The 13561-nt window shown below is 39.5% G+C and overlaps 1 protein-coding gene across 1 annotated transcript in view; it reads left to right on the top strand.

Moving 5' to 3' along the window:
- The first annotated feature begins 1380 nt into the window (after positions 1–1380).
- The window catches only part of LOC147596284 (interleukin-6 receptor subunit beta-like), a 28625-nt gene continuing 16444 nt past the window's right edge, over positions 1381–13561 (top strand). Inside the window, exons 1-7 of the mRNA XM_086771540.1 lie at positions 1381–1423; positions 1617–1667; positions 5535–5646; positions 8382–8548; positions 9640–9779; positions 12656–12797; positions 12958–13040. Of these exons, the coding sequence (XP_086627666.1) occupies positions 1381–1423; positions 1617–1667; positions 5535–5646; positions 8382–8548; positions 9640–9779; positions 12656–12797; positions 12958–13040 (738 nt within the window). The remainder of the gene's footprint in view (positions 1424–1616; positions 1668–5534; positions 5647–8381; positions 8549–9639; positions 9780–12655; positions 12798–12957; positions 13041–13561) is intronic.

Below are 13561 nucleotides of genomic sequence, written 5' to 3'. Positions count from 1 at the left end.
CCAATTTCTTGCTCTTGCATTGAGTTACTTACATGGTTTTCATTTGGGATAGGTTATTTTAAATGTGATTATCCTGATCATGTCAAACCAATACATATAGTTCATATAGGTTTCTCCATCTCTTGGCTTCTACGCTACTCTGAGTCTCTTAACTCTTCAACCTGCACTGTCAAAATCTCTCACGTATGACTTGCGTTTTGTTTTTATCTGGTTTTCCTTACTGCTTGTAAATTAGCACAATCCTCTTGGCTATTCTTTGTGGGAAGTGTTGTCAAGGCTGATTTTTGTGTCACTCTGATAAGAGCGGTTTTGAACCTGCTTGTACGCACTGTATCCACCACCCCTCAGCATTTCAGAGCTTACTGCCAAACGATTTCATCACTAGGAAATCCCCTGTAACACTCAGTAGAATTCCTCGTTCACTTGCATTTCATGACTGTGCCCTTCAGAAAGTCTGATAAGATACAGTTGGTGCATTAGTCACCCACTCCTACTGTAGACCTGTCTCAGAAGCATGCCTGTAACTCTCTCTTTAAGAAGGTGATTCATTTTAAATATAGGGTTTTTTGCTATTCAATACTCAACCTGAAATTTGCCATGGTTGCCAAGATAAGTTAATAATTTGCCTATCACCAGGTAGGTCTGAATCCAGTCTCTTATTGCACCTATCTAAGCCCAGAAGGGAAATTTCCTACAGTAGTGAAATTTTCTGAAAATTTCCCTTTACTTTTTTAGCAGTGACAGCTATGGTGGCTCTGGTGGCTTCTACGCCTGGGGTTATTTTAAATGTTCTCTGACCAGGCTGAATGGATACAGAGTTCATAGTCACACTCGATTTACAGCTACAGTGATTTTTGTCCGCATTAGGGCTCCCAGTGTTGGTACCAACAGTGTAGATACAGCAGTACTGAAATTACTTTGAACAGGAGAAGAAATCAGAAAGTGAAGCCAGGCAGGATCTTCTGCTGCTGTTATTTTTATGGCATCCAAGCATTCATACCAGAGTAAGTCAAACACTTTGACTTACTTTTTATTGATATCATTATCTCTAATTCACACTGGTGTTTAGGCTAGGATTTTCAAAGTTTGAAGTACCTGTATAAGCTTAATTTGATTTGCACTGCTGATAACTCAGACACCATTTAAAATCTCACTGTGATTTACAAACACCAAGGGGGAAAGCTGGTTAGGATTTTCTAAGTCTAATTGACAACTGAAGAGTTCAAGTGTCCCTCATTGTTGCTAATAAACCTTTCACTTGTGTTCAGCCAGTAAGAGTATAGGTAGTGGAATGAATAGGAAGTTTGAAGAGGAAGTGTGAAAGATAGACTGAAGACAGTGTGACATTGATCGTAATCATTGTGCTTCTTTGCAGAGAAGATGAAGAACTCTCTGCTTGCAGCTATCTTTTTATTCGCAACAGGTAAGTTTTAATTTGCTGCATAACTTCCTAAGCTTATAAATAGTAAAAATTCTTTACGTTACTCAAAGACAAGGCTGTACGACCAAAATCACAACCGAATTAAATTCTGTGGGTAGGAGAAACAACAGCCAGCAGCATTTTTCCCTGTTTCTTTAACAGTTCTCTTGCTAAACGATTCCTTTTTTCTTCCCAGACTCCAGCAACTGCATAAACTGGGGTTTTCCACGTTGCCAACAGCTCCCAGGTGGGTAAATATTTCTCACACAATGCCTACTCAATCGGTCAGACGGGCGCTGACTCCGGACACCGCACACCCGACACCACCACGGGGCGAACGCCGCATTACGGCGCCCGCCCCTCGGCCCGGCCCCGCCCCCGCCCGCGCGCTCCCCGGCTCGGCGCAAGGGCGCCTCCTGGCGGCTGCCGAGCGCCGCCCCGCCCGCGCGCTGTGGCGGCGGGGCAGATCCGATCCGGAAAGAAATGTTTGCGGGGTTCTGGAGGGAACCCCCCCCAGGACAGGGCGGGCAGGCGTCTCTGTGCGGTGGCAGCGCCGTCACAGCCATGCAACGGCGATGGGCAAGCTGCCAATAAATCCTGCCTACGGGCTAGTCCCTGGGCAAGTTACTGCCATGGCAAAAGGCGGTAGGGTCTGCAATGTGTCTGTGCGACCAGGATTCATGCTCTACATTTGACTGGTGAGTTGTTGCTAATGGCAAAAAGGAGAGGTTGTTCCACAGCAGCTGGCGGTGATCCGATGTCCTTCACGCTGAATTTATTGTAGGCAGAAATATCCTACTTGCTAACAGCCGCAGCGGTGAAGACAGGTTTTTGAGTACACGGTAGCTCTGGCTGAGACATCATCATGGGGACTATATTTTTCTGAAATTAGCTGCAGGTATTTTTCTAGTCCTTGCTATTAGCCAATCGGACTAAATTCTACTGAAGCATTATTGAAAACACTAATACGCAAGAAGAAAACCAAAACTTCTGGAGTGAAAAAAGTAAGCTTTTTCTTTTTTAGGAAGAAACTGGATTATGATGTCTTTAGTACAGATAAATTTTTTTCTTCTTTCTTTCCATAGCTCTTGGGGCACAGTCTAGGTACAGGACTAGCACTATTGTAGGGCTGGAAAGAACTAACAGTACGCATGTTCTTTAAAGGGAAACACTACAGTAAAGCAAAAAAAAAAAGCACTGGGATAAAAATGAATGTGTGTGTCAACACTAATACCCACAAACAGGATACATGAAGAGAAACAGTGTGTAACATTCATTATGTTCATCTGGAGAAAGTAACATAGAACTTCAGTATATTGGGAGCAAGGTGGTGGGTTGGAGTGTTAGTTGAGCTAATACATTATTTCCACACATAAAATCTATTATTTTTTCCTTTGTTCTAATACCATAATCTCATAGAGAAAGCCAGAGGGTTGGGGTTTTTTTGTAAGACTGAGAGCATGAGGAACAACACAACCCCCTGTTCTATAACCAGAGACAGGTCTGCAACACTGTGGTCACCACTTGGATATTAATTAATAGAAATTATTTGGGGAACAAGTTAGTAGAAATGTAGTAGAAGACTGAAAATGTTTCCTTCTCATCATTGGTATTTCAAATACTTTCAGGAGCAGTACGTTGCAAATCTGTTGACATGAAGTGTTACAGTAGTTCCAAAAAGGTTTTGTTTTCATACATTTCTTTGAAACAACAACAACAAAAAAGAAACACCAAGGAAATGAAAGGCTTAACTCAGAGTAAAAGAAGAGAAGAATGTGAGAGCAGTTGCTGCTTTCCCCAGTTGTTAGAACACCATGTCCATGGGTGAGGTGGCCAACATTTGGTTTGGTGGTCAGATTAGGAAAGCAAAGAATTCAATAATTATTCACATTGCTGCAGAAACAAGGAAGACCTGATCTCTGCCTTCCCAAAAGGAAGCTGCACACACCTAAACTGATGCAGCATAGCTTTATTAGAAAAGCATATTTCTTACAGTAGCAGAAAGGAAGTGTCATAGGGTAAGGGTATTAAAGTCTGAGATGTACTCATTTGACACACTTTTTGGTCCAAATCAACTTTTAACTTAAATATACAGCTGCCATTTGAATGATGAAAAGAATACCAAGGATACTCTGTAACTCAGGTTGTAGGAAGAAATGTCTCTTAATGGGGAAAAGAGGACTGATCTTTTATCTCATAACCTAGGTTATGAGATACCATAACCATGCTGTAACACCAACTCCAGAGATACACATATTTACTTATTAAATAGCAAAATATTTCTTATTCAAGATTGGCCTATTGGCAACTCTTTAAACCTAACAGATATAGAGAACATGTGACTACTCATCAGGAAAATTTCTTTTTTATAATCTTAAGTATCCTCTACCTATTGAGATCCTTATCTACTTTTGTGAAGAGAAAAAAAAATATTTCTGAGTGTTTTTTTAAAAGTGTAGGTGGTACTTTGAGACGTCATGGCTGATTCTTCTGAACTAATAGTTCAGATATTAAGAGACAAAGCAAAATTAGAACAGTCATATTTTATCACTACCATTTCTGATAAGAGATTTTTGAAATACTGGAATAAACTTAACCGCCAGAGACTAAAAATTAATTCCTCTAAGAATGTCATCAGTGGTTAATTTCCCTTCAGCTGAAAAATGTATTATGTTCAGTTGCAAAATCCCCCATATTTTTCTTCCAAAAATTAAGCACAAGCCATTTTGTACATAAACATATGCTCCTCCGGCTTTATAATGTGATTTTTATGAAGCTGGTAGTATAAGCAGCATATTGTTTTTCTCCAGCCATAACACATTATTCTGAACTCCAGACAGAGATGACTGATGGTTTTGGAGTAATTCTGGAGTCTAGTCAATTGATTCTGCTGTTCATAATGAGCCCTACACTGCAGTGCATAATGCTTTACAAGAAACTCCACAGTAATGCTTGCCAGTCAGAATTATGGAAACATCACATTGGCCCATGCTGTTACTGCTCAAAGGCAGTCAGTCTCTCCTTTTTTTTTTTCTCCAACTTAATTGCATGGCATTCACTTCTAAGATGTTTCACCACGGTGCACATGGTCAGTTCTGGCCTACATTTTCAAAAATGTGTACAAATTTGTATTTAACAGTCGATAAGCTACTGCAGGCGCAGCTGTTGCCAGCTCCAGTTTGAAATCCCGTAGGAGAACAGTGCCCTCCTCCCCTGGAAGGCAGACGCTCCTGGTTCTCCAGGGTTCCCAAGTCACAGCAGCTCCCCCAGGGAAGGGGGCTTGCTCCTCAGGTCCACAGTAACCCACCAGAAGCTGATGCTTTGTACAGGTTTCAGCAAACAGTGGTTCCAGAAAATCCGTAGCAAGACAGACACTGTCTGTTGGATGAGAACGATGTGAAAGCAGAGCAGAGCTGGGAGATTAAAATTTAAAGTCTCATAGGGCAGAGGTTCACAGTAATTTTGTCATCTGGTTTAAGGAGATTACCTTGCAATAGCTCTTCTCGAAGAAGAGGGTCAAAAGCTAGTAATGCTTCCTTGAATATATGTAATTTGTATCTGCAATTTTTGTGCCAAAAAAAAAAAAAAGTAGTAGTGTTTCCAGAAGTATATAAGGTATTTCATTCAGAATTGGAAAAAAAAAATATTAATCTTTAAATAAGTGCAGAGGTAAGCAGCAAGCAAGACATCACTGTTATAGGAAAGAAACACAGTTCAAAGCCAAAACGACACCAGAGCTGTAGGAAACACTGTAGCAAGCATTTCAGCACCGTCTTGTTGGGTACATAATAGCTGGTAATGGCATCATGAAACACGGGAAGAATTATTCTTTTCTACCTTCATGTAGGAAAACTAGGTTTTACTTGGAAACTTTAGGACTGATAAGTTTTAATCTTTCTAAATGTCTCTGTCCCTTGTTCTAAACATTAGTGAACTATTTGCCTTGAGCATAAATGTGGCGTAAGGACTTGCACCGCTAGTTCTTGCTCTGTTGCACAGAAGACTACAGCCTGGTTTGTATTTGGTTTTGTTTCTCATAGCCACCTTGCAGCAGTTAATGGTAAACAGTTGCCTGTGATGGGTCTTTTGCAGTTGACATGTTTTCATCTTGCAGACTGGGACAATGAATTGTCATGCTACAAAGAATTAAGTGAGGATCTAACCTGTACCTGGCTGCCAGTACTCAGTGCTCCGAATACGGTCAATTACACCATATTCTTAAAATGGTAAGTCTAAAAGTAATTTAAGAAAACAAAGAGCTGTCATTGCTGTTTGGCATGATTGCTGCCTGCCAGAGTTTTGCTCCAGCATATTTCATCACATTGTGGATTTTTACACAATACTGGTCAAAACCTTTCTTCACATCTCATCCACACCTGTTGATTTGGCAAGAGCTTGCTAAGTGTGGTGGGTTGACCCTGGCTGACACCAGGTGCCCACCAGAGCCAGTCTATCGCTCCTCTCTTCAGCAGGACAGGGGAGACAAAATATAATAAAAGGCTCATGGGCTGAGATAAGGACAGTGAGACCACTCACCAATTACCATCATGGGTAAAACAGATTTAACTTGGCTTCTGGCAGCTCCTCACAGAAGCCACTCCTGTAGCTCCCTCCTGCTACCAACACTATGCCATGAGAATCATTATACGTCTTTCCATGCTTCCAACATCCTGTTTGAAACACTGTTGACAAAGATCACTTTCATCAATTACTTTTATTTGCATCTGTTTAATTGTATTGAATATTCAGTGCTAATGCATTCAAAGTTAAAAAAAAAGCCAACACATTCAACTACTTCTTATTATACATTATATATCATGTTCTACCGTGTATCCAAGGAGATATCAGATGTGGCACATAAGAAAACTAGATTTTAAAGTATTTTCTTGCAATTCTGAATTATTAAGTGTTGGTTTAATAGATGGAATGAACTTATAGAGTTAATATTAAACTGATTACCTTAAAATATCGTTATCTTCAGTTGTGCCTTTTTGGAGAAAGCTAAAACAAAGAAGCCAGGTAAGGTGTAGATAGGTATATTAAATCAACATCTGCCCATTGGTTTGTTTAAAAAAAAAAAAAAAAAAATCAGTAAAAGGCAAAATGAAGCTAATTTCTTTCTCAGTACCTGCATTACAAAATTGATTTTCCTCATTTTATTTCTACGTATTTGTGATCTCTCATGAGATTAAGGGTATGTTTAGAAAGAGAGAAGTGAGATCTGAAGACATGATCTTTGCCATGAGACCGTATCATGGGGTACAACACTGTGTGCCACTGGCAAATTCTGATACTCACTACTGATGATCTTGCCACATAACCCACCACTCTGCACTGAAGAAGAGCTGTGCTTAGGAGCATCTCCTAAAGATAAGGAAACATCACTACACTGGGATATTCCCTAAGCACATTGCAGAGGAGCAAAGCAACCACCTCAGGGCTGAGATTACTCCCCCCATCACCCTCAGTATTTTCACACTGGAGGTAGCAGCAGGCATCAACTTGCAATAAACACCAAATCCCACTGCATTTGCTGTCTTAGCTCTTTGGTCTTCCAGAAGCCCAAATTTCTTGGAAGGGGATAAGCACCTGTGAGATGGCTCTGCTTCTGAAGTATCTGTAAGCTAGTTGCTCTTAGAGACCTCAGCCAAAATTAGACCATGCTGTTCCTAGACTACAAGGTTAACGTTATGAACAGAGAAGGCAGGGAAAAAAGGGTGAAAGAGGATGTGGGTGCAGGAGGAGGGAGGCAATTGCCTCGCAGAGATGTTGATTTTCCCAAGCCAGAACTTGACTCCTAGGCTTCAACCCAGTGGCCTTAAAGAAAAAGTCCTTTTCTTTTTTATTGGGTTAAAAGGAAAACAAACAAAAAAAATATTTCAAAGGGCTTTTTGCTTGCCTAGTATAGGACATTCTGCAAGTAATATCAGTTTGACATTGAAATTGTTCCTTACCCTTGCTCCTTATGATTTACTTGTCAGGAAGAAAAGGATTAAAGAAAAACACTCCCACAGAGAAGTTCCAACCAAGCATTTAAAATCATGCTTTGAAATATTAATGGCTGATTCATGACTAGTCTGAAACAGAAGACAGGAGAACCTTCAAGTGGTTTTGTTCAGTTATTAAATATTGTATCTTGATCAGCACATTTAATTCTTGAAATATGTAGGTAGGCAATTAGTATGCAGCCCATTTCTTTGAGAACATTGAACTGGCTCAGCTTTAACCTTGAAAAAAATCTGTCCGGTATGTGGGAGAGAGTAAATGAGAGAGATGGGGAGGAAAAAAAGCCTAGGCTGTACAGGAACAGCTTCCTATGTAAGGCTGTAAATCTCTTGGACTTTCTGTGCTGTGTGCAGTAGGAGAAGCCTACAGGGCTGAGGACTGAGGTGGTGCTTAAGCATCTCTGTCAAATGCTGATGCTTTGCAGGAACAAAAGTTAGAAGACTGACATATAACTCAAAAGAGGTTTTTCATACCTTTGTGGTGATTTAGATTCAGGTAATGAATGTTGCTGGGAAATGGGAAATGTTGCTGTTCAAAGCAATTTAGTTGCCCCTATGGTAGGTGACACGTAGACTCTATGAAGTACTTTCTAACCTAATTTTATTCCTTTATATCCAACTTGCTCTTTATATCCAACTGTAAGGACAAGAGAAGGCCATACAGATTTTGCGTTGTATCATGCTGTGCCTTACAAGCCTAAGGAATTTAACAGTTCTCTACTACACAACAAGTATTTGCATGTTTAAATTTGCTTAGAGTTACCAGGATACTGGAACTACACTTGCTGTTTGAAGCTGCTCAGGTCTCGCCTTCAAGACTCCAAGATGCTGAATTTTGTATATAAGTACCTGGAAATCTATCAATTGCTGTAATGATGCTTTCTGGGGCAGGGGCAGGAATAAGTAACTATAGTCCAATAAAATGTTTGTTTTTTATTCCATCCTTTCCTCTGAAGGGACAAAATACCAAAACTTTTTCAACAAAACACATCATCATCTTCTATCACGATAAGACGAAGGCACCTCTACATGAAACGAATTGCATCTATTTGGATAGCGGTGAATTACGCCCATAACAGCTGCGTGACAGGGAAGAACATCTCAGTTACACCAGGCAAAGCAGGTACAGCATCTTCAGGAGTGGTGTTACTGCAGAGCCTGGCTGACGCAGTTGTACCATTTTCTTAAAGATTATTTCCAAAATTATAATTCCCAATATACACTTGTTATTTTTACCTATTCAGAGAGCTAAGCTGTGGTTTGGCTTCCTTGGATGAAATGTTTACTAAAGTCAATAGTAGAAGTCTATTAGCTTTTACACGAGAAGAGGTTTTCTTTAAATCATTTGCTAGACTATGAAATAGTCATATCCAGAAAAATACGTAGTAATATTTGTGTACAGAACTTAACCAGCTTCCTGTGCTCTCTTTGATGTTTTTTTTAACTTCTTTATTGGTTTACAAAGACCAGGTTGACTCAGTACCATGCCCTTAAGGAATCTTTGTTGTAGAGTGTTAGCATTTTGAGAAACCTTTTCAAAGTTCAACTCGTTTTGAAGGCCACTTACCTATTACACAGTGCTGCAGCAGAGATACGAAAAAAGAAATCCAGTTAACTATTTGCTTAGATGTTTACTTAAAGATTCCCTTCAGTAGCTGACCACTGAGATAACTTTAAGAGCTTCCAAGAACTTCACTTTCTCAGAGTAATCATGCTCCAAGAAAAAACACTGCTTCTCCCTGCTGGGGGCCACTATCAGTACAACCCAAATTATCACTATGACCTCCTCTGGCCACCTTGTGTTTAATAAAGGGAAAGACAAAAACATATTTGCACTTACCATTATATAGATAAACATAGTTTTGCTTAAATTGGAAGATTTTCTGGAAATTTTTTATATAATTCACGATTATGGGTACTCTTGACATTTCGATTTTGCTTTTCAGACTCACTCAGCATAGCACCTGCTTAGAAAAAGGTTCTTTCTGAAATCAACAGAAGCACTCGCAAAAGAAAGGCAAGAGGAACAACCCTATTTTGTTGATAACATAAAGACTTTAGTAATCATTTATGTCCAGTCTTTTAAAGTCTTTCAGTGTTCGGTATTCTGTGCCAAGTCTTGTATTCTTTTTATAAACTACACCTGACAGACATAATTACCAAAGCTTTCCTGCTTCTCTTGCATTTATAACAGCTGCGTGTTGCTCATTTTAGGGAAGTGCTCGACACCTTCTAACATAAATGCTCATCAGATCACAAACCAACTGATAATAAAGTGGGACCTGCCTGCAGCTCCTACACCATATGAGCTGAGATACAGAGAGGCACTTGCAGAATCCACTCGATGGACACTGGTAAGTGCTTCCAGATGACAATCACTTGAGAACATGAGGTGCTTTACTATCAGCTCAGCAATACATAGCACATACGGCAGGATGTCAACAGGATGCTACTGAAGAGCACACACAACACGGAGAGCAGGGAGGCACAGCATGCACGCCATTTGTAGGCAAATCTCACTAATGTATCTTAATTTTGTTGTAAGAGATCCTAAGCTGTTTTGAAAAGAAAGATTAATAGCTTTATACAGGAAAAAAAGAAAAACCCAGAACAGCATATCAACTGGTTCATTAACTCGTCAATGAGACACCACAACTGACAGTGATGCAAAAGCTGAAGAGGATATCAGAAATGCCAAACAAACTCAAATCCTGATTACAGTTTAAGTGATGGGCAATATTACTTTTTTTGGTGGTATCATTAAATCTTCAAACCAATTAAAGATCAGATTGCTGTATTTTTTAAGGTAATAATTAATACCTTACATACTTTTGTTTTGCATCAGTTTTCCAGAGTTCTTTCTTTGACTAGAAGGGAAATAATTTCTCTGTGATACAAAATCAGTTCCAGATGCCCTTTTAGGATGTGCAACAGTGAGAATATGGTGCAGGAAGAGGACAATACCTAAAACTACAGGGACTGAGAAAGAGGTGGAAAAACTCATAATTTCAGTAAGACCTGCATGCAGCAGCAATGGCTGCTTATCCTGTCCCTTGCCATCCAGCAGGTCATGCAAAGGCTTTGCCAGCAGGCATGTACATATGCATCATCTGTAACACTGAGTCCCAGAAATTGTCTGTTTTTCAAGCTCTGTTATCTGTAGTTGGATGAAGAATGTGTTGATCAGGCAGAACAAAATCCCAAGAAGAAAACTATCTAAAAAGCAATTGTTTCCATTTCTTGGGCGTGTCTGCTCTCCTAGGAGTCTCTTCACTCATTTTGCACCACAAGAATCTCCCTTTGTATGAGAACACCTGTGATATTTTTTCCATTTCTCTCGTGGCTGGCTATCAGTTTGTTTAGCCACTTCAGAAGGAGTGCTGTGAGAGGCCCACATAAGAAGATTCATCTCTGTACAAAGAACATGCAAGTCTTGGGAAGGTCCCCTTGTTCATTGACATAAAAGTCCTAGACCATTCTAGGACAGCCAGATACCCAAGCATACTCCATCTGGTAGCGCCGTAGTTAGATGACCATGTGCAAAGAGTCTGGTATGCCTCATGTGGAAGAGCAGAGAGTTAAGACCAGTAAAGATGCATGTCCTACAGGTTCTGGAGACAGTGAAGATAGGAGATTCAAGTTAGTATTGTGAAGGACCAGTAGAGACAGCCACACTGGGCAATAAGAATGACCAAGTACTGAAGGACTACTGGTCATGAATATTCATTATCCCCCTGCATCTCAGCTGATCCTGTGAACTTAGGCTGTAAACTCTTCATAATCACATGAATGTGGGTTGCATTTACAGATGGCACTGGAGGGAAAGGCATATAAGCATGGAGGATATATAAAGCTAGCTGAGAAATTGTGTTTATCAAGAGTAAGATTAATGTACTTACAATGTAATTTAACACTTGGGTCTTAAATCCATTTAACTTCCCTCTTGTTCTGTAGGAGTTTTGGAGTCTTTCTGTAATATTGTGTGTTGGGGTTTTTTTTTGGTGACGAAGCTAGTTTTATTAGCAAAAGTGTGTGAAGTTAATTAATTACTTATAATAAAAAAAAAAAATGAAACCACTGTGGAAAACCCAGGAGAGCTAGTCTTCTAACAGTGGGGGATTTGGGTGGGTTTTTATTGGTTGTGGTTTGAGTTTTGGGGTGGTTTTTTTGTTTGTTTGTTTTTTTGTTTGTTTGTTTTTTTAAGGAAATCTATATAATTAAGAAAACAGTATTTCACAGCAGACAAATGCTGAAAAAGATATTTCAAACTACAATAGCACTTCTACCAAAAACATGATAACACCTAGAACTGGTCAGACCAAAGGTCCATTTAATGCAGGATACTGTGATCTGATAGCCACCAATGAAAATCTGGGGAAGACTGTAAAATAGTTCAAGCATATAGCAACAGTTTTCTATCATTCTCCTACAGTTTTCAGCTCAGGGATTTTCTTAGACACATATGGTGTCTTTGTTTCAAGACAATCTACATTCCCTGTACAGTCACTGGAGCTCCAGTGCCATCATCAGCTGCAGACAAACATTGCTTCTGTGGTGATAAGGCGTAGGCAGCCACAAGTTCAGTCCAGCCACCTTCCTTACCATATCAGTCACATGGATCTATTTAAACATACTATAACATTTGAGAATAAGGGGATTTAAGTAAAAATAATTAATTTGATCTTGACATCTTGTTCTTCAGAATGCCAGCAAGGCTCAGAGTTAAATAAGTGATAATTTTTCAGTATACATAGAATCATAGAATGGTTAGGTTTGGAAGGGACCTTTAAAGATCCTCTAGTCCAACCTCCCTGCAAGGTTAGGGTTAGGGTCATCTCCAACCAGATCAGGTTGCTCAGAACCTGATCCAACCTGGCCTTGAATGTTTCCAGGGATGGGGCATCCACCACCTCTCTGGGCAACCTGTGCCAGTGTTCCACCACCCTCATTGAAAAGAACTTCTTATACAATGCCTAACTGATTGTAAAAGCAATATTTACACCTAAACTGTTGCTTAGAAGTCCTGACTGAGCAGAATGAGTTCATGAAAAACAGGATATTGCCTTGAAAGAATAAAAAGACATTGGCTAAAATGTGTGGTAATTCTTCTTTGACGATAGGAACCCCTCCTTTCAGCTGCAATCAGAAGACTGGTCCTTGACTGAGAAAACAGTTAATGTAAGATTATATTTTATTGCTGCCACATAAATTAAATGTGTGTTGTTTTTAGGTGCCTGTAGAAAGCAATGCTGTCAATGTCACCATTTCAAATTTAAGTGCTATGTCATCATACATTGTTCAGCTCAGATGCATAGCCAAGGATGGTCTCAACTGTGTTTGCATCTGGAGTAAAGATATTTTGGTCCCTCACAGTAAGTGAAATATAGTTTTGTCCTACTGGGAATAAGCATGAATGTAAAAGCGCTTTAAAAATCTTCTATCATATGAGATAGCATTGCCAGATGATGTTGAAAATATGAAGATCAAATTGATTCATATGAGCACATCTCCATATTTTTCCACTTCTATCAGAACTCACAAACAAGCCAAGAATATCGTATAATGCAACTACAGAAATTTCTCCAGGCAGAAGAAGTGTTCTTCTGAAGTGGGAGGTAATGTTCACTTTGAGTCTGAGTACTTTCTGTTATATCCATGCTATTAATTTATTGCTTTATAATAGACTTTCTCATTCTATTCACACTACAGTGTATAAGCAAAAGGCATTGAATATTGTACTCTTGCTTTAGGATCCACTGCATTTTTATAGTGGCATTTTAGCGGGTAGAAACTAGCAAGGAAAAACTACACCAATATATAAATTTGAAAAATTACTGAAACAGCCATCTCTGGGCTGAGAATCATTGACTAGAATAAATATTCTTTCCAGCTTGTATTAAAAATTGGTGTGCCTCAAGTTTGTCTCTTGAATTAAGCTTTCCTTGAAAGACCCTTATAAGCTTGTAGTGCATACAAGAGACACACTGCGTTTCCTGTGTTCCTTAGGAGCATTCATATCCTCAAGAGACCAAAACTGTTTAGAAAAGCTTGGTAAACCTACTAATTTACTAATTCAGAAGTGCAAATTCATTATGATCAGGACAGAAAAAGAGCCTCTGGCTTACAAGAACAGCAT

The sequence above is a fragment of the Chlamydotis macqueenii genome, chromosome Z (assembly GCF_036417535.1).
Source record: "Chlamydotis macqueenii isolate bChlMac1 chromosome Z, bChlMac1.mat, whole genome shotgun sequence".
In the NCBI taxonomy this organism is placed as follows: domain Eukaryota; kingdom Metazoa; phylum Chordata; class Aves; order Otidiformes; family Otididae; genus Chlamydotis; species Chlamydotis macqueenii.
The sequence above is the reverse complement of the archived record's forward strand: the minus strand, read 5'-3'. Positions and strand labels throughout refer to the sequence as shown.